The sequence below is a fragment of the Vipera ursinii genome, assembly GCF_947247035.1.
Source record: "Vipera ursinii genome assembly, chromosome: 1".
NCBI lineage: Eukaryota > Metazoa > Chordata > Lepidosauria > Squamata > Viperidae > Vipera > Vipera ursinii.
In genome coordinates, this window is record NC_139512.1 from 355876746 (window position 1) to 355898988 (window position 22243).

At 46.1% G+C, this 22243-nt stretch overlaps 1 protein-coding gene across 1 annotated transcript in view; it reads right to left on the reverse strand.

Annotated features, from left to right (window-relative positions):
• Positions 1 to 22243, reverse strand: part of ULK2 (unc-51 like autophagy activating kinase 2) — a 129566-nt gene that overhangs the window by 102037 nt on the left and 5286 nt on the right. The window contains exon 3 of the mRNA XM_083350341.1: positions 13739 to 13780. Within this exon, the coding sequence (XP_083206467.1) occupies positions 13739 to 13780 (42 nt within the window). The remainder of the gene's footprint in view (positions 1 to 13738; positions 13781 to 22243) is intronic.

The following is a 22243-nucleotide window of genomic DNA, read 5'->3' on the forward strand; positions in this document are numbered from 1 at the left end:
AGGGCCTGAATATAACCAGGGGAAAAACCCCCTCTTACATTTAAACAATAGTTTTGAGGGAGGAGTACAAACACCTTGCGGTACCACTTGAGGGATTTAGTAAGGCCACATGCCAGAACACCTGCCTTGAATCGGACAGCAGTTTTAACGGAATTTCATCTTTTAAGGGGTGTCAGTGTGCTCACAGTAAAAAAAAAAAATGACAATAAAGGTAATCCTATCTTATCTTACTCTCCAGCCTCGCCTCCGATTGCAACTTGAAGGAAGCAGAGACACAGCTTACATGCAAAAATTTAACTACTCCTGGCTAACCACACGTGTTTGAATGACTGCTCTAAACCCGTGGTGGCGAACTTGTGGCACCCGTGCCACAGGTGGCACGCAGAGCCCTCGCTGTAGGCACACGCGCCGTCGCCCCAGTCCTTCAGCTGGGTTTTTATAAAACCTTTTCGCTTTAGGCCTCCGCCACCGTGTGCAAAAAAAAAAAAAAGGTTCAATCAATCAATTTCAACTTCTCACGGGAAAAAAAAAAAGATCTCGCAAAGTTAGAATTGATCGATTGAACTTTTTAGTCCCACCCAGTCCTCCGTTACCTCAGCCACGCCCACCCAACGGGCCACGCCCACCCAACGGGCCACGCCCCCGGCACCCGACGATATATAAGTGGGTCTTGGGTCGCAGTCTCTAAAAGGTTCGCCGTTACTGCGTCTAAACATTCAGCGGCTGACAAACCTCTAAATCAGGGGTGTCTTAACCTTGGCAACTTTTAACGCCTGTGGGCTTCAAGTCACACAAGTTTTACAAGTTGACAAGGCTGGACACCCCTGCTTTATAATAATTTTGTAATTTTTCATTATATTATTATTATTATTATTATTATTATTATTATTATTATTATTATTATTATTAATTATTATTATTATTATTATTATTACTGCTAAGCTTGTAAGCCGCCCTGAGTCTTCGGAGAAGGGCGGGATATCAATGGGATTAAAATAAAAATAAAAATAAATTATTATTATTATTGATGAATCCGATTCCAATACAAAGACTCATAGGAAATAAGCTTTTCAAGGGGTCGTCCTCCTGCCACCCCACTTTCTGAGATACTTATGGGGTATGCCTAATAAAGTCTTCTCTATTGCTCCGCTCAAGTTAAAGAATGAATTTCCTAAAATTATGACTCTATTTAAAATAGTATACTATACAGCATGCTTGGGGTAAAAAAAAAAAAACAACCAATAATACCAGGTAGTCCTTAACTTGCAACCGCTTGTTTAGCGACTTCTTGAAGTAACAACAGCACTTTAAAAAACATTGACGTGCAGCCATCTTTGCATGAATGACAGTCGTCGTAGCATCCCCACGGTCATGTGATCAAAATTTAGACCGGCATGTACCAGGATCACGTGGTTACCGTTTGTGACCGTCCCAGCCGGCTTCTGACAAGCAAAGTCAATAGAGGAAGCCGGATTCGCTTAACGTCCACTTAACAGCGGCACTTCTTTGCCCTAACAACTGTGGCAAAAAGGGTGGTAAAATGGGGCACGACTCATTTAGCAACCGCCCTGCTTAGCAACAGAAACTCTGTTCTCCATTGTGGCCATAGGTTGAGGACTATCTGTACTTCCCATTGCTAAGATGGTTACAAAGCATCCATCCCCCACCATCTTCCCTATCAGTACGAAATGCACTCTCAACGCAACTGCAACTCGACGCAACGGCAACTCAGCACTATAAAGAGTTGGAAAACCATGTTCACGAAAGCACCTTGGCAACTTCGAACGTTGACCGTGAGAACGATTATAATCAGCGGAGCGGCTGGCCTCCAGAAGCTGTGAATGCTCCAACACTGGAGGTTTTTAAAAAGAGATTGGACAGCCATTTTTATTTTTTTTAATCCCATTTATATCCCGCCCTTCTCCGAAGACTCAGGGCGGCTTACAATCTAAGAAGCACAAATCAATGTGCTTAGCAATAGCCTTCATTCTATGTATATGCCTGCTTATTAGGGCTTTCAGCCCCCTCCCCAGCGGCATTTTTACAAAGTCAGCTTATTGCCCCCCAACAATCTGGGTCCTCATTTTACCTACCTCGGAAAGATGGAAGGCTGAGACAACCTTTGGTCTGAAATGGTGGTGTAGGGTCTCCTGCCTGAGCAGGGGGTTGGACTAGATGACCTCCAAGGTCCCTTCCAACTTTATTATTAACAACCTGCCTCCAGAAGCTGTGAATGCTCCAACACTGGAAGTTTTTAAAAAGAGATTGGACAGCCATTTTGTCTGAAATGGTGGTGTAGGGTCTCCTGCCTGAGCAGGGGGTTGGACTAGATGACCTCCAAGGTCCCTTCCAACTCTTGTTATTCTGTTCTACGTAGAGACAGTGGTCTCTCCTGGATGCTTCCCCCTTTTTTCTGGAGGGATGGGCCGGCGCTAAGATTTCTCCAACCTGGTGCCCTTGAGCTGTGTCTGGATACAGCCGTATAAACCACCATTGTAGCCTCTGCTGGCTGTAAATTCCAGGTGCTATCTACAGTGTTAAAGCATAAAGCCTTTTATAGGCTGGATCCAGGTTACCTGAGGAACTGTCTTGCCACAATGGCCTGCCTCCACCTGGGCTACAGGCCCCTTTGGTCAAGGGATTCTGTTGGGGAGGTCCAGGAGAAGAACATTTCTCCCTTTGGAACTTTGTGCCCCTCGATGAAAGCCAGCTGGGTGACTTTGGGCCAATCACCAGGAGACTGGGAGTTCTAGTCCCGCTTTAGGAATGAAAGCTGGCTGAGTGACAATGAATCAATCACCAGGAGACGGTGAGTTCTAGTCCCGCCTTAGGCATGAAAGCTGGCTGAGTTACAATGAACCAATCACCAGGAGACGGTGAGTTCTAGTCCCGCCTTAGGCATGAAAGCTGGCTGAGTGACAATGAACCAATCACCAGGAGACGGTGAGTTCTAGTCCCGCTTTAGGCATGAAAGCTGGCTGAGTGACAATGAACCAATCACCAGGAGACGGTGAGTTCTAGTCCCGCCTTAGGCATGAAAGCTGGCTGAGTGACAATGAACCAATCACCAGGAGACGGTGAGTTCTAGTCCCGCTTTAGGCATGAAAGCTGGCTGAGTGACAATGAACCAATCACCAGGAGACGGTGAGTTCTAGTCCCGCTTTAGGCATGAAAGCTGGCTGAGTGACAATGAACCAATCACCAGGAGACGGCCAGTTCTAGTCCCTCCTTAGGCATGAAAGCTGGCTGAGTGACGATGAACCAATCACCAGGAGACGGCGAGTTCTAGTCCCGCCTTAGGCATGAAAGCTGTCTGAGTGACGATGAACCAATCACCAGGAGACGGCCAGTTCTAGTCCCGCCTTAGGCATGAAAGCTGTCTGAGTGACGATGAACCAATCACCAGGAGACGGCCAGTTCTAGTCCCGCCTTAGGCATGAAAGCTGGCTGAGTGACAATGAACCAAACACCAGGAGACGGCGAGTTCTAGTCCTGCTTTAGGCACGAAACTCTCTTTCTCAATGCCTCTTTCAGGAAGCTGAACCAAAGAACGGCAGGAGGCCTCGGAGGGACAAAGGAGCGACTCTTGCTGACACAGCACACAAACGTGGGCCAAACTCACACCACTGAAATCCAGCCATCGCAGCTCAGTTTCGATGACACAGTCACAGCCCATGGAAAGTTGGGGAGTTGAAGAGGCCAGGGGAATTATTGGCCTCCGGTGCCTGTTCCCACACCCTCTTTGACGGAAAGAAGAAAAATACACAATCAGCCATTCGGACAAGCATCTGTGCTCCCACAGAAGGCCTACCCAGCTGGAGATTACACATCTCGCCGAGAGTGGATTAATCCCAGCGAGGCGCTCGAGGCAATCTCAATTTTCTGTACAATTTCTTTCCCTTGCTTAATATCCAACCCACACATTCTCCTGGGCAAGCTTCCTTGGAATCGGGACTGCCGACTGTCAGCAGGGCAGCGTGCAAAAACAAAGGGAAAAAAAAAAACTCCGTTCCCCTTAAAAAGCCAACGAGAAACGTAAGGATGCCTTGTTTTATCATCTCCTTTTCTATTCCCCTCTCCCATCCTTTCCGATTACTTTTATACCAAATCTTTCCACCGGAACCGTTCACCTAGTAGTAGCATGGAGCCTTTTAAACACAAAAAAAAATGACTGAAATTGGTTGAAGAAAGGGGTTAACAGGTTTTCAACGTTGTGCACTACCCAGAGCGTTATGGAGGCAGGTGGTCTTAGAAATGTGACAAACAAGGCGTCTGACAGCAGCGTTTCTCCACCCTAGCAACGCTTCAGATGCCTGGACTTCAACTCCCAGGATTCCCTAGCCAGCAAGCCTGGCTGGGGAATTCTGGGAGTTCCAAGTCCGCCCATCTTAAAGTTGCCAGGGTTCAGAAACGCTGCTCGACAAGTGTGATGTAACTAAGTTCACGCTGTGTAAACACAGCTAACTAGCAAAAAGGGAGGCCCAGCTTTGGCAAGGAATCCTGTTTTAATCTTTTTAGCAGATTTCTGATACGACGGATGTTTCGTGCAGCAGCTCAATCTTTCCTGGTCGTTGGGGTTTTTTTTGGAGTAACTTGCTTACAGATATTATCTCATGAAATGGCCTAAATCTCTGTACTACTTTGTAATTCAACACATTTCTCCACTCCATTCCATTATAGCACCTACGTAACAGGTTATTTGTCCGTCTACCTATCTATATCTATTTATCTCTTATCTATCTGTATCTAACTTGTCTCCCATATCTGTCTATTCATCCATCCGTCTATCATCTATATCATTTCTCTCTCATGTTTCTGTGTATCATCTATCATCTATATCTGTTTATCCAACTATCCGTCTATGTATCTATCATCTATTATCTATCTATATATCATTTCTATATATATATATATATGTGTGTGTGTGTGTGTGTGTTTATCCATCTATCCGTCTGTGTATCTATCATCTATCTACCTATATCATCTATCATGTTTATCTATCCGTCTATCATCTATCTATCATCTATCTATTCTATATCATCTCTCATATCTGTCTTTATCCATCTATCCATTTGTCTGTGTATCTATCTATCTATCTATCTATCTATCTATCTATCTATCTATTTTCCATCTATCCATCTGTGTATCTATCATCTATCCGTCTATCATCTGTCTGTATCTATCATCTCTCTCTCCAATCCTATCCCATCTGTCTATCCATCTATCATCTATCTCTCCATCAATATCTCTATCCCTCTATCCCTTCATCCCTCTCTCCCTCTCTAGGCTAAAAGTTGACTTACGACTGGCCACTTAAACTAGTATTCGAAGTTTCAACAGATCTCCTCAGGGCTCCTTATCATTGGCCACACAACCCTCCCCCTCCATGAAGTCACCAGATCACATTTTGGGCATCAGCAACCAGCCCGCACTTACGTATGCATAATGACCGTAATTTTCAAAAAAAATTCTGCCAAAAATCACAATTTACTTCTGGGGATATCTGACAAACCCCCCACCCTACCCCCCACCCCCATGCCATTGTGGGCAATGGATTTGTTTTACAACTGCCACAAAAAAGGCTGTAAAATCTGGCCCGGTCCCGTGGTGACCTGTTTTAACTACTGCTATGACGTATAGATCGACAAGCTCAGCGTCCTAACCCACTGAGCCACCGCGTCCCCAGTTTGGCGGGTCGAATCCCGAGTGCCGCGTAGCAGAGTGAGCGCCTGTTACTCGTCCCAGCTTCTGCCAACCTAGCAGTTCGAAAGCACGTAAAAAATGCAAGTAGAAAAATAGGGACCACTCCGGTGGGAAGGGAAAAGCGTTCCGTGCGCCTTTGGCGTCTAGTCATGCCAGCCACATGACCATGGAGACGTCCTCGGACAAGCGCTGGCTGTTAGGCTTTGAAACGGAGATGAGCACCGGCCCCTAGAGTCGGAAATGACTAGCACGCATGTGCGGGGCAACCTTTACCTTTATATGACGTATAGACATCATTCTGTAGTCAATTACAGTCGTAAACCGAAGACTAACTGTGCCTATTACCTTGATGTCAGATTTGGGATGCGGTAGGGTTTTTTTCAAGCACAGCCCTTGGACAGGATTGGTTGGTATTTAATTAATTTGAAGAAAAAGACAGAAACGACCCAGACACGTGGGCCCTTAAGGGCAGCTTCTTACAAAGGAGAAAGAAGGGGGAAATTTGTCCCCTAATTAGGCTTGGAAGGAAGTGACTTCTTTTCCTGGGGATCTGGTTTTCTGATCTATCAGGCCTGGACTGAAGGGGTTTTAGCTTTTAATATTGTTTTAATTGTTGGGCTTATGTAATTTAATCTATTTTAATTTATACTATTTTTATATTATATTTTATTCTGCCCTGTAAACCGCCCTGAGTCCTTCGGGAATAGGGCGGTATAAAAATTTAATTAAATAAATAAATAAATCTGCAGGCGTCCGTTTTATAATTAAAGGTGAAAAAGAAACAAGGCAGGTATTTTGTAGTCCAGATGGCCAGGATTAAGAGTAGAAAATTTATATGGTGCACTGGAATACAAACACGGCTGGACTGGTTTTTTAAAATTAATTGGTGCTTACGTGTTCTAGCACCCCAAACATACTTGACTGAGGGTAGAGAGACCGCGATTAAACTTCCTGTGCCCCATTTCTCAAACTCTAACAAGGATATTGTGCAAAAAACAAAAGAGGAGACAAAAAACGGGAAAATTCCATCAGGATTTAAATGTAAAGAACCGGCTTTTTAAAACTCCAGGGCAGAGGAACTGTTTCATGAAGTTTAATAATGACGAGACACAGAATAACCAAGTTGGAAGGGACCCTGGAGGTCTTCTAGTCCAACCCCCTGCTCAAGCAGGAAATCTGACACCATTTCAGACAAAGGGCTGTCCAATCTCTTCTTAAAATTCTCCAGTGTTGGAGCACCCACAACTTCTGGGAGGGAAGCCGTTCCGCTGATTAATGGTTCTATCAGGAAATTTATCCTTAATTCTAGGTGGCTTCTCTCCTTGATTGGTTTCCATCCAGTCTATCCATTTAGTTGCTTTTGAAAATAGATTCAACGGCCCCTCTTCTAAAATAGATTTTCTATGAGCGTCTATTACCCTGTTGTCCCACTTTTTGTGACATTCTTTAGTAAAAGCCACTTTCTCCAATTTGGTGGCAGTTGTAGTCTGATCGCTCCTAGGATTATATAGGTCAGGGGTCTTCAAACTTGGCCCTTTTATGACTTGTGGACTTCAACTCCCAGAATTCCTCAGCCAGCATGAGGGAACTATGTCCCTTTTATGACTTGTGGACTTCAACTCCCAGAATTCTGGGAGTTGAAGTCCACAAGTCATAAAAGGGCCAAGTTTGAAGACCCCCGATATAGGTCCTTATATATGTTTAGGGTCAAAAGAAAGAGGTCAAATAGAGTGTATTTCAACCAAGGCCAGCTGGAAAATTCTAGGATTTGAAATCCACAGATCTGCAAGTTGCCAAGGTTGAGAAACACTGGGCTAAAAGTGAAGCTAAACTGGAATGGGAAATGGTATTTGGAAAAACACGACACAAAGGCAAATGATTATTAGCACTAATATTCATCCCCTCCCAAAAAAATGCCAAAGATGGCGGGGGGGGGGGGAAACGCAGGGTGGATGTTCCAAGATTTCAGGGAAGGACATTTAAAAGAGCAACAACAAAGAAGTGACGGAATTTGGCTTTAAAGATTTGCAGACTGCGTATTGTTTTTTGTTTGATTTCCACAGCTGCCAATCTCGACAAATGAGTGTGGGCAGTGCACGTCACAAATATTAGCCCCATGTTGTCAAGTATCTTAACATGGAAAAGTCATACGCCTTGTTTTTGTGTGTGTGTGTGTACCGATTATTTCTGCTACTGTACGCTTCCAACTGCCTGCCAAGTTTCGTATTTTATGACGGGCACTCTGACGTTCACACGCATGGTTTCCTCTGTAAAAGCTATTAATTATGTCGGCAGCTGGAAGGATCGGCCAAGCCTCCAACTCGGTCGGCATGGTCACCAAACAAGAAAAAGCATTGTGATAAATGTTTGCCAAGCCTGGCACCTTTTCAACTCTCCAGGAACAAGATAGGGGCAAGTCACCTTTCCAAAAAAGAAACTGCAGTCCTTCCCTTCCTGCCTTATTAGAAGTCCATGCATGAGCCACAAAGAGGAAACCTGGTTAATGTCCAAGGAGGAAAACCCTTGGGCTAAACGAACGTTGAGAAGAATGAATAACAGAGTTGGAAGGACCTTGGAGGTCTTCTAGTCTAACCCAGGTGTCCCCAACCCACGGTCTGTGGACTGGAACTTTAATAATAATAATAATAATAATAATAATAATAATAATAATAATAATAATAATAATAATAATAATAATAATAAATTATTATTATTAAAGGTTCGCCCGCACATGCGTGCTAGTCGTTTCCCACTCTAGGGGCCGGTGCTCACCTCCGTTTCAAAGCCAAAGAGCCAGCGCTTGTCCGAGGACGTCTCCGTGGTCATGTGGCCGGCGTGACTAGATGTTAAAGGCGCACGGAACGCTGTTACCTTCCCACCGGAGCGGTCTCTATTTTTCTACTTGCATTTTTACGTGCTTTCAAAACTGCTAGGTTGGCAGAAGCTGGGACGAGTAACAGGTGCTCGCTCTGCTACGCGGCACTTGGGATTCGACAAGCCAAACTGCCGACCTTCTGATCGACTGGCTCAGCGTCTTAACCCACTGAGCCACCGCGTATAATAATAATAATGATGATGATGATGATGTCGGGACCTTGGTGGTCATCTAGTCCAACCCCCTGCTCAGGCAGGAAACCCTATACCATTTCAGGCAAATGGCTGTCCAGTCTCTTCTTAAAAACTTCCAGTGTTGGAGCACCCACAACTTCCGGTGGCAAGCTGTTCCACTGGTTAATTGTCCCCAGTGTTAGGAAGTTTCTCCTTAATTCCAGGTTGCTTCTCTCCTTGATTAGTTTCCATCCGTTGCTTCTTGTCCTGCCTTCAGGTGCTCTGGAGACTAGATGGACCCCCCTCTTCTTTGCGGCAGGCCCCGAGATATTGAAACACTGTCATCATGTCAGCCCTAGCCCTTCTTCTCATTAAACCAGACATAGTTTGGTGTTCCATTAGGTCTTAGACTGGCATCAGCTGCTAAAGAAATCAGGATGGGCACAAAATATAAATTAGGCTGGATTAAGGGCCAAATGACAAAGAGTGGTGGAAATTAATTCCAGATTGCAAGAAGAGCAAAAACATCCACACCGCTCCACAAGCATTACTAGGGAACTGAATAAGACTTTTTCTGAGACACACACACACACCCCAAAAAAGCATGTTGTTTATAGTCAGCGACTCTGTATCTTAAATCTCTTCCGCCTTGGGTGACGTTGTGTGTTCAGGCAACAGGTCCCAGCGTGCCCAGAGGGATGGCAACATGTCTCTGCCTAGCCAGACTGTTCCTGCCAACTACTTATGACCCACAAAATGGGTAGTGTAACATTCCAAAACAGCGAATCTGCCCATGTAGCATATAAGCACAGACTTCAAAAATCCTGGGCTCCACAAACAGGCGAACAAAGTTACAGGCAGTCCTCGACTTACAACAGTTCATTTAGTGCAGGAGTCTTCAAACGTTGACCCTTTTAGGACTTGTGAACTTCAACTCGTGTGCCTGGCTCAGGAATTCTAAGAGTTGACGTCCACAAGTCCTAAAAAGGGCCAAAAGTTTTAAAAACCCTGATTCAGCGACTGTTTGAAGTTGAAAAAAGTGACTGATGACCATTTTTGACACAACCATTGCAGCAACCCCGGGGTCATGTGACCAAAATTCAGATGCTCGGCAACTGGCTCATATTGATGATGGGTTGCCGTGATGCGATTCCCCTTTTGTGATTCTGACAAAGTACCTGGGGGAAGCCAGAGTCACTTAACAACCAACTTCCTAACCTAACGTTTCCTGCTTGAGCAGGGGGTTGGACTAGAAGACCTCCAAGTTCCCTTCCAGCTCTATGTTTTGCTTAACACCCATAGCAAAGTAGTAAACTTGGGCGAAAAGTCACTTAACCACCCCCTGGCTTAGCAAGGGAAATTCTAGCCCCAAACGTGGTCGTTAAGTCGAGGACTACCTGTGTATAAGCTGAACATGTGTCAGAAAACAGCAAAGCACTCTTGTGCTTTACATCCTATCTTTTGGGGGGAGAGGAAATCTATGAATAAAAGGAAATTAAAACGCGATCATAAAAATTTGCGGCATTGGGTCACAGCAATTCCTGAGGAATGGAAATTCCAGCTTTTGTGTGTGTGTGCGTGCGTGTCAGACCCACCAACCACAATTAATCCAGATGCTGTGCAGTATTGGTTTATTTTTAATTAATTTAATTTTAATTCCATTTATATCCCGCCCTTCTCCAAAGACTCAGGGCGGCTTACAAGCCTAGCAGTAGCCTTCATTCTATGTATATGCCTGCTTATTAGGGCTTTCACACACACACACCCCAAGCGGCATTATTACAAAGTCAGCTTATTGACCCCAACAATCTGGGTCCTCATTTTACCTACCTGGGAAGGATGGAAGGCTGAGTCAACCTTGAGCCTGGTGGGATGCGAACCTGCACTAGTTGCAGGCAGCTGGTGTTACTTAAGGAGGCATTAGCCCACTGCTCCACCAAGGCTCTTTTATCTCCCAGCCCTGTTATTCCAGGGCAGATTCTGTGCTTTTTCCCCAAGACAAACTGCATTGCAGCTCTGCCTCCTTCCTCCAGTTTATGCTGGTGGCAGGAAAAAAAAATCAGTTAAGGGAATGAAAAGCAAAGATTGGACTTCTGCCCTTACTTTTCCCCAGGGGAAACGTGCCCAAGATCCGGGAAGGAAAGATACGGGCAAGGCAGTATTGCATCCAGAAGCATAAGCTTGGGCTGGGAAGGTTGGGGCCAAAACCGTGACATGAAGAGCAAATTCACAGCCAGGTCTGTACAAAAGACACAGCGGCAGCTAAGGTACCAAGTGTCACCATTCCTCGCCAGCCAGTGGATCCAGCAGCTGAGTCTGAGGAGGAGGAGGAGAAGGAGGAGGGGCCTGGAGTGACATCAGTCAGAGGAAGGCTCTGAGGAGCTCCGAGACTCACAGTCGGATGAGGAGCCTGGCCCCTCTACTCGCACTCAGGCTGAGACACAGCTGTGCTGGGAGGCTGAGTTGGACAGCGACGAAGCACAGCTGGGACAAATCCAGGATGCACGAAAGCGCCGGCAAGAGAAGCGAGCAGGACAGAGGGATGCAGTGGGGCGGCTCCAAGGGCAAAGGAGAAGGCATTAGGAAGCCACGCCTTGGCTGAATAATAAAAGAGAAGGGGTGGGAGGTGCTGGTTGCCGAAGGCCACCGTTCGTGTTGAGGATGGAGTTTCTGTGGACCGTGTTTGTTTGCCTTGGACACTGACTCAGGTCTGTGAGAATAAAAGGGGTTGGTTTTTTCTTACGGTCCCTGCCTGGTTTCTTGGAAGAGGGTTTTCTCCTTGCGAGCAGAACAAGGACTCAAGTGGGCTGGGACAGAACATCAAGGCCGAACGTATTAGCAGCCTCCTCTTGTTCCCATTCCTGGGGGCATCCTAAAAGTTTGGAACCCGAGGCAGTGGAAATCAAACTCAAAATTTATTTATTAGCGCCACAAGGCTAGATACAAGCAAGATACTGAATAAAAGGAGGATTACATCGTTCAATTTGTATGTAAATGTATACAGGTGGAAAGCAGTAAGTGTAATGGAGTCCAAAAATAATTAAGAACATGTGGAGATTCTTAATCATCCAGATCACAGTTGTCCCAAAGGTTTTGTTTTTTCCCCAAAAGGCAATTAGACTTTCTTGGGGGGGGTTTCCCCCCCTTTGAAAACGTTTCGCTTCCCATCCAAGAAGCTTCTCCAGTGAAGAAGTGAAAAGCTTCTTGGATGAGAAGCAAAAACGTTTTCAAAGGCAAAAAAAAAACCAAAAAACCTCCGGTTGCCTTTTGGAAAAAGCACCTTTGGGACAATTAAGAACACAGTTGCCAAAATAAAACCAACTATAATACTCTTATCAGACGTTCCCATCCTGAGTAGAGGTAGTCCTCGACTTACGACCACCACGGTTGCTAAGTGAGACATTTCTTCAGTGGGTTTCGCCCCCTTTGCGATCTTTTTTTTTTTTTTTTGCCACAGCTGCTAAGTGGATCAATGAGGTTAGCAGCAGGGAGGTTAAGTGAATCTGCCTTCGGGAAGGTCGCAAAAGGGGATTCCCCGTGGCCTCCGGGGACACGGTAACCGTCATAAATATGAGTCGGTTGCCAAGCGTTCGAATTTCGATCGCGTGACCCTGAGGATGCTGCAACGGGCCTCAGTGTGAAAAACGTTCACAAGTCGCTTTTTCCCGGGGCTGCTGTAACTCTGAGCGGTCACTAAACAAACTGTTGTAAGCTGAGGACCTCTTCACTACAAAGGGGAGTGGGATTCCCCCTATAACAGATGGCCCAGAGGGTGGGAAGGAGGAAAAGAGGGGATGGTTTAGTGCAGGGGTAGGCAACCTTGGCTCTTTTATGACTCGTGGACTTCAACTCCCAGAATTCCTGAGCCAGCATGGCTGGCTCAGGAATTCTGGGAGTTGAAGTCCACGAGTCATAAAAGAGCCAAGGTTGCCTACCCCTGGTTTAGTGGGAGGGCATGTCCATGTGCGAGCGCGTATACGAGCACCTGTTGCTCACACGAGTAGGGCTGAGAGCACCCACGATGCTCGCACGAGTGAGGCCCCGAGTGCCTGCGACGCGGGTGTGTGGGGCCGCAAGGGCCCGAAACGCTTGCACGAGGCCCTCAGCACCCGCGACGCTCACCCCAGCGAGACCCTGAGCATTTGCAATGCTCATGCGACTGGGGCCACAGGTTCCCAACGATGCTTGCGCAAATGAGCCCCCAAGCGCCCGCACTCCCCAGCCAGCCACTCACACGGTTGCGAAGAGGCCACGGAGCGGTAGTGTGCTGTGGCCCACGGGTTGGGGACCCCTGCCCTATAACACCCTGCCTTCGTAGCAGTTCCCCCACCCCCTCCTACCCTTTTCAAAGCACCGTCGTCCGCTTCCCTGCCAACGTTGAGAGGTAACAACCAGAACGGAAGGCAACACACCACGAAAGAAACAGGGAAAACGCAATTTGCTCCCCACAGGATGAAGCGGTGATTTCATAAACACAACGGCATCCGACCCTCACCAGGAGACACGTTTCGCTGCCTCTTAAAGAGGCGCATTGTGTCGCCTCAAGCACATTAGGCTAATAATCTTTTCACCTGGATGAACAGAGGCAGAGGCGCCGAATCCACAAAGCAAAGCACGGCTTGAACCCTTTCGTTTTATTTTTCAATTTCGCAAGCCTTTTGAAAGGGTCCTAGAGCCACAGAGCTGGACTGGCCAACTGCATGCCGTCGAAAGTTCGGTCTCTTTTAAGTACAACTACAGGGGTAGGCAACCTCGGCTCTTTTATGACTCGTGGATTTCAACTCCCAGAATTCCTGAGTCAGCTATGCTGACTCAGGAATTCTGGGAGTTGAAGTCCACGAGTCATAAAAGAGCCGAGGTTGCCTACCCCTAAACTAGGATATATGGGTAGTCGTCGCCTTACAGCCACAAGTGAGGGGGCTTGTTATAGTGACACAGATTTGTTAAAAAAAAAAGTGCAAGGGAGCACTCAGAAACATAAACTCACCTGGACATCGTACAGGGCCACAATGTTTTCATGCTGCAATTCCTGGAAAATAAAAAAGGCAAATAGTTCAGAGAAACCTCAGAAAGTCAGTGCTGGGAACGAAAGAGCAGCTAAGTAAGGTAATACTAACAGGTTTTTTTTTCCTGTGTAACTACACCTACGTGCCCCTTCCTCAAACAAATTACAGGACTTTTCTTTGCAGCCTATCCTCATCTTGCCAAAGCCACCAAATAAAAGAGTTGGAAGGCTCGTATTGCAAACCCCTTACTCAAGCAGAAGACCCTATATTGTTTTGGACAAATGGGGAACTCTCAACCAGCTGTTTGTAGTGTCTTGTGGTGGTCAAATGACCCCAATTTACAGTATTTTTTGGCAAAACTCAGCATTTACTTCCAGTTAGAAATTGTAGAGAACGTTCATAGCAACGAAGATGATCAGGAGACTGGAGGCTAAAAGATATGAGGAACGGTTGCTGGAATTGGGTATGTCTAGCTGCATGAAGAGAAGGACGAGGGGGGACATGAAAGCAGCGTTCCAGTATCTCAGGGGCTGCCCCAAAGAAGAGGGAGTCAAGCTATTCTGCAAAGCGCCTGAAGGCAGGACAAGAGGCAATGGATGGGAACTTATCAAGGAGACAAGCAATCTAGAACTAAGGAGAAACTTCCTGACAGTGAGAACAATTAACCAGTGGAACAACCTGCCTCCAGAAGCTGTGAATGCTCCAACACTGGAGGTTTTTAAGAAGAGACTGGACAGCCATTTGTCTGAAATGGTGTAGGGTTTCCTACCTCAGCGGGGGGTTGGACTAGAACAGGGGTCCCCAACCCCTGGCCCGTGGACTGCCACCAGTCCACGGCATGCCAGCAAGCAGGCCGCACCAACAAGCAAAGCTCCATCCCTGGGAGGCAGGCGGCATTCAAAACGACATCCCCTCCAGTCCGCAGAAAAACCTTTCTCCACAGAACTGGTCCCTGGTGTCCAAAAGATTGGGGACCTCTGGACTAGAAGACCTCCAAGATCCCTTCCAGCTCTATTCTATTCTATTCCATTTTCTATTCCATTCTATTCCATTCCATTCCATTATTCTCATTATTCTATTCTATTCTATTTTCTGTTCTATTTTCTATTCCATTCCATTTTCTATTCCATTTTCTATTCTATTCCTGTTCTTTGTTGTTGTTGTTAGTTGCGAAGTCGTGTCCGACCCATCGCGACCCTATGGACAACATTCCTCCAGGCCTTCCTGTCCTCTACCATCTTCTGGAGTCCCTTTAAGCTCACGGCTCCTGCTTCAGTGACTCCATCCAGCCACCTCATTCTCTGTCATCCCCTTCTTCTCTTGCCCTCAACCTTTCCCAGCATTAGGCTCTTCTCCAGTGAGTCCATTCCTCTTCTGATTCCATTCCATTCCATTCCATATTCCATTCCATTCCATATTCCATTCCATTCCATTCTTAATTCTTCTAATTCTTGCTCAAGTTGCAGATTTAGGCAGAGGTGGTCACCTGAGGTTGCTGCTTAGAGCCAAGGCCCCAAAGCCCAGCAGCAAAGCTCGGAGAACCAATCTCTGCCTAAATTTACTTCCAGATCTTGGCAAAAATGTCCCATAGCGAACAAAGGCTTTGCTTAATAACCGTGGACTTACTTAACGACCACCACAAAAAAACTAGTTGTAAAATAAAGTCAGTCGCTTCATGACCCGCTTTAGGATCATCGTAATGTACAGTTCCACTGTAGTCATAAGTCGAGGGCTATCTGTATGTGGCTTGCCATAAAAATTATTCCCATAGTTTCTTCCTGGGAATCGTATGGGTGACGGCCATAGAAGTTCTAACTCGGGGGTCTTCCAACTTGGCCCTTTTACGACTTGTGGACCTCCAACCCCCAGAATTCCTCAGCCAGGCATGCCTGGCTGAGGAATTCTAGGGGTTGGAAGTCCACAAGTCGTAAAACGGCCAAGATGGAAGACCCCTGTTCTAATTCCACAGGAGTTTCCATTGCATTGGGGGTGCCACTACTAAAAAAGTCCTGTTTTTAGTCCCCATTAAGGGGGGGAGGGGAAACCCATGACCTCAGAAGACCCTGGCATGTGAGGAAGTTCAACCGGGACACCTTCCACCTGGAACAGGGGTCTTCCAACTTGGCCTTTTTAGGACTTGTGGACCTCAACTCCCAGAATTCCTCAGCCAGGATGCTTTAAGACAGGGGTCTTCCAACTTGGCCCTTTTAGGACTTGTGGACCTCAACTCCCAGAATTCCTCAGCCAGGATGCTTTAAGACAGGAGTCTTCCAACTTGGCCCTTTGATGACTTGTGGACCTCAACTCCCAGAATTCCTCAGCCAGGATGCTTTAAGACAGGAGTCTTCCAACTTGGCCCTTTGATGACTTGTGGACCTCAACTCCCAGAATTCCTCAGCCAGGATGCTTTAAGACAGGGGTCTTCCAACTTGGCCCTTTGATGACTTGTGGACCTCAACTCCCAGAATTCCTCAGCCAGGATGCTTTAAGACAGGAGTCTTCCAACTTGGCCCTTTGATGACTTGTGGACCTCAACTCCCAGAATTCCTCAGCCAGGATGCTTTAAGACAGGAGTCTTCCAACTTGGCCCTTTGATGACTTGTGGACCTCAACTCCCAGAATTCCTCAGCCAGGATGCTTTAAGACAGGGGTCTTCCAACTTGGCCCTTTTAGGACTTGTGGACCTCAACTCCCAGAATTCCTCAGCCAGGATGCTGTAAGACAGGGGTCTTCCAACTTGGCCCTTTGATGACTTGTGGACTTCAACTCCCAGAATTCCTCAGCCAGGATGCTTTAAGACAGGGGTCTTCCAACTTGGCCCTTTTAGGACTTGTGGACCTCAACTCTCAGAATTCCTCAGCCAGGCGTGCCTCAGCCAGGTTTGAAGACCCCCAGGTTTGAAGACCCCCATAACCTATAAACTCTCTCGGTTCTCTCTCGGTATATGGATAATGTGCTCCTCTAATGAGCCAAGGTACAATGGCTGCCAAGTTCTCAACCAACCCAGCCTTATGATGTCTTTGAAACCAGGCCCAAGTTAACTAGACCAGGAACAGGCTTCTCAGAAACGGGCCAAAGAGTTTCTAGGAAAAGTTGACTCACCAAAGCCAAACGGCTCTAGTCTTTGTCCAACAGAGATACTTTTACAGATGCAAGAGTTTCCTTCCTTGGGATTTTGTAAACAAAGGGAGCAGAGGTTTTAGGTCACTAACACCCTTTAGACTTTTTTTTTTGGAAGAGATGCTCGGCTTCGGCTTTTATTATCCTGGCAAAGGCAGGGGGGGTCTGGAATAAGGAAGCAGAGTAGCCTTGCCTTACTTTAGGATGACTAAACCTTCCCCAACTCCAAATTGGGGGGGGGGGGAGAGGAAGGAACTGGGCCAAGTCGATGATCAGTAGAAGTAGCCAAATCCATGGCTGATTATCCTTGGCTTAAAAGAAAAGAAAAGCTGGTATTTCTCAGGCCTTTTGGAACGTTAGGGACTAGAATCTCAGCCAACATGGCATCAAAACCACAGCTGGACAATCCTTTGGGTCCAAAGTTCTGAATTTAGCACGGAGGCCTGGTCTCTATCCACAAAATCTGTTTTCCCCAATGATCTAGAGCATGGGTCGGCAACCCGCGGCTCCGGAGTCACATACGGCTCTTTGAGCCGTCCCCTGTGGCTCCCAGCCACCCGGTGCGCGCGCACCTCTTCAAACGGACAGTGGTGCACGCGCACCTCTCCAAATGGAGAGTGGCACCGCCTGTTTGGAGAGGTGCGCGCATACCTCCGCGCGAACAGGCAGCGGCGCCCTTTGAGGAAGCTGCCGCGGCACGTTTGCAGGCTGCCGAAAGCGGCAGCTTTGCAGACGGGCCGTCGCCGTCGGGCAACCGGGAACCGGATCCATCTCACTTAAAAAAAATTGGCAACCGCGCGCGTCCGCAAAAAAACGTTTTGCGCATGCGCAAAACATTTTTTGCGCATGCACGTGCATGGACACACACACGCGGCTCCCACTTTTTTAAATTTGTGATGGAACCGGTTCCCAGTGGCTCTTTTCCTTTTTTAGGTTGCCGACCCCTGATCTAGAGCAAGGTTGGGGAACCATGGTTCTTTTATGACTTGTGGACTTCAACTCCCAGAATTCCTGAGCCCACTCTTTTATGACTTGTGGACTTCAGCTCCCAGAATTCCTGAGCCAGCATGGCTGGCTCAAGAATTCTGGGAGTTGAAGTCCACAAGTCATAAAAGAGCCAAGGTTCCCCACCCCTGATCTAGAGCCAAAAAGATCTGAAGACCCTACTACAGGTAATCCTTATCTTAACACCAGTTCATTTAGCGACTGTTCCAAGTTACAACGGCGCTGAAACAACGTGGCTTATGACCCTTTTTCACCCTTACGACCGTTGCAAGCATCCCCTGGGGTCACGTGACAAAAAATTCAGACGCTTGGCAACTGATTCATATTTATGACGGCCGAAATGTCCCAGGGTTACAAGATCACTTTTTCTGACCTTCTGACAAGCAAAGTCAAGGGGGAAGCTAGATCCACTTAACAAACGTGTTATTAACTTAACTCCAATGATTCACTTAGCAGCTGTGGCTAGAAAGGTCATAAGATCGAATTAAAAACTCAATGTGTCTCACTTAGCAACAGAAATTTTGGGCTCAACGGTGGTCATAAACTGAGGACTACCTGTGCCTTAAGCAGTTGCTATAAATGAGACACACCGTTCCTTTGCTCCTTCTGAGACTTTCTCCAAATTTACCTTTGATTTGTTGTTCAACTTAATTTTAATGTTTTTCATACTTTCCTATCGGGCGCTTTTGCATTAGTGTGAGCCATCCAAAGGGGCGGCATGTAAATTTAATCAAAGAAACAAATTGTGTTAATTCTGCACAGAAGAGAAGGACAGCAGTTGCCCCTGCCTGACAACACTTCCACATTTGATTGACAAGCGGGAACCAAGCTTGACAACCAAGATCATCTGAATGTCAAACAGGATGTCACATGTTCACTGTCACACAAAATACTTGCTTCGCTATTTTTAAATTGTTTTGCTTATGCTCCCACCGCAACTTTCTGCAAGAAAAAAAAAAGAGGGGTGCTTGCAGAGTGCTTGTTTGCAAGAAGTAGCATGGATGGAATTATAAGCTGAATAAAAAATTCAGAAGACCTGTGTTCCTAAGATCAGGGTTGGGGGAACCACGGCTCTTTTAAGACTTGTGGACTTCAACTCCCAGAATCCTTGAGCCAGCCACGCTAGCTCAGGAATTCTGGGAATTGAAGTCCACAAGTCATAAAAGGGCCATCCTTTCCCATGCTGGCTCAGGAATTCTGGGAATTGAAGTCCACAAGTCATAAAAGAGCCATCGTTTTCCATGCTGGCTCAGGAATTCTGGGAATTGAAGTCCACGAGTCATAAAAGAGCCGTTTTCCATGCTGGCTCAGGAATTCTGGGAATTGAAGTCCACGAGTCATAAAAGAGCCATCGTTCCCCATGCTGGCTCAGGAATTCTGGGAATTGAAGTCCACAAATCATAAACTAATAACCATCGTTCCCTGTGCAAGCTGAGGAATTCTGGGAGTTGAAGTCCACGAGTCATAAAAGGGCCATGGTTCTCCCACCCTCCTAAATGGTCCTAAAGCAGACATCACAGGAGCCAAACAGGCAAGGAATCAACTATTAATTATTTAGCCCCGCAATCCCTAAGCTTGGGCCCCCATCTATAGACTTCAATTCTCATGTTCGCCCGCCTGTGTGGGAATAAAAAGGCCCCAGCACATCTGGAAGGCATCACATTGGGCAAGTTTGAGAGAGGGGTCCATGCAGATTTCATCCAGCGCAGCCTTAAGAGGCAATTGGAAGGTGTGAATCAATCAATCAATCTATCTATCTATCTATCTATCTATCTATCATCCATCTATCTATCTATCTATCTATCTATCTATCTATCTATCTATCTATCTATAGAAGGAAGGACTCACTGGAGAAGAGCCTAATGCTGGGAAAGATTGAGGGCAATAGAAGAAGGGGACGACAGAGAAGGAGGTGGCTGGATGGAGTCACTGAAGCAGTAGGCGTGAGCTTAGATGGACTCCAGAAGATGGTAGAGGACAGGAAGGCCTGGAGGAACATTGTCCATAGGGTCGCGATGGGTCGGACACGACTTCGCAACTAACAACAACAACATCTATCTATCTATCTATCTATCTATCCCATTTATATCCCACCCTTCTCCGAAGACTCAGGGTGGCTTACAATCTAAGAAGCACAAATCAATGTGCTTAGCAATAGCCTTCATTCTATGTATATGCCTGCTTATTAGTGCTTTCGCCCCCCCCCCCAAGCGGCATTCCAGATCTGTCTTAGGTAAGAAAGCTGGCTGGGTGACTTAGGGCCAATCACCAGGAGTGGGCGAGTTCTAGTTCTGCCTTAGGCACAAAAATAGACTGGGTGACCTTGGGCCATCCAGCCGCAGGTTTAACAACTGTGGTCCCGAAAGGTTGTAAAATGGAGCAAAACTCACTTAACAAGTCTTGCTGAGCAACAGAAATTAGTAAATCGAGGATTACCTTAAAATGCCCTTCCCCTGAAAAACACATTTCTGGAATTTGACCATTTGACCACCACGTTTTTGACAATATTCTCTTGGGATGCTCTAAAACAGGTTACTGGAGGCGGCACGCTGTGTGCTCAACGGTAGCCATAATCTACGCTTTATAAACCACAACGACTGGATTAACCAAGCGGATAACACCCAAACCAAGCAAAACCCATTATTTCAGCATCACACCTGAACTTGAAGAGTCTGCCCGGGGTCATAAAACCAACTTGCATAGCACAGCTCAAGAGTTGGCTTGGGAACTTTTTTAAGTTGGAGACTGGACAGCCATTTGCCTGAAATGGTATAAGGTTTCCTGCCTGAGCAGGGGGTTGGACTAGATGACCTCCAAGGTCCCTTCCAACTTTTATTATTATTATTATTATTATTATTATTATTATTATTATTATTATTATTATTATTATTATTATTATTATTAAACAAAACAAAAAAACCTCCAAAGCTAGCCAGAACCGAACACGGGAAGATAAAAAGCCACACAACACTCAGAATGCACAGAATAAGTCTTCCAACTTATAACGGGTCACCTAGTGAGTGTTCAACGTTATGAGGGATCCCCCCGAACAGTACGTATGACCGGGTTCTGAAATTCTGACAGAAACAACGTCCCTCCCTCCCTCCCCGAAGTCACATGACTCTATTTCGGGATGCTCGTCAACCAGCCTGCATTTACAACTGTTTGCAGCATCCCACGGTCACATGATCCAAGATTTAAAAGGTTTTTGCCGCCCCCCCAAAAAAGTTTACATCCAGTTTTGGCTTGGGTCCGGGATATCTGAGGGAACACCTGCTGCCGGCATCAAGTTCCCTTCGTCCAGTGCGCTCCCACAGGGAGGGTCTTCTTAGGGTGCCACCGGTAAGAGATTGCCGGCGGACGACACCCAGGGATAGGGCCTTCTCTGTGGGTGCGCCTGCCCTGTGGAACCAGCTGCCCGCGGAGCTGAGGACTGCCCCCGACCTCCGTTCATTCCGCCGGGACCTGAAGACCTGGCTCTTCGAGCTCTCTGGCCCAGGCTGAGAATTCTAATTTTAGCCTTAATCTTAATTTTAACTGGGGTTTTATTTATGCAGGGACGAATATAATTTTTTTTAATCTGTTTTTAACTTTTGTATCTCTGTTTTTTAATCACCCTGTAAACCGCCCTGAGTCCTTCGGGAAAGGGCGGTATATAAATGTAATAAAATAAAATAAAATAAAATAAAATAAAATAAAATAAAATAAAATAAAATAAAATAAATAAAATAAATAAAATAAAATAAAATAAAATAAATAAAATAAAATAAAATAAAATAAAATAAATAAATACGCCCCTTAACAATGAGTTCATTTATCAACCACAGATTCACTTAATGGCCATGATTTGCTTAAGGATAACTAAAAAAAAAAAGCCATAAAATTGGATTGGTCCTGTGGCGACTCACTTTACAATTATCACAGGGATGCTCCATTACGGCCATAAGCCAAGGACTTCCTGCGCAACTTATCCCGAGATAGATAGCAACAAAAAGCATGCTCTAACTATGAACAAGATTCTACTCCTCCATCAGGTGCTAGTGCAGGGGCAAGAACAGGACAGCTCAAAAGTCCTGCAAAAGTTGATTTTTTCATGCCTGCAACCGTTCTTCTTATGTTTTAGCTTCTTTCAGCCCCCTAAACATCTTTGCTGCTCTTCCTCTCTAGACTCTTTCTACTCTCAACATCTTTTTTTTTTGCACCCGGTTTTGGTCACCACAATAAAGATGTTGAGACTCTGGAAAGAGTGCAGAGAAAAGCAGCAAAGATGATCAGGGAACTGGAGGCTAAAACATACAAGGAAGGGTTGCTGGAATTGGGCATGTCTAATTTAATGAAGAGAAGGGCCAGGGGGGACATGT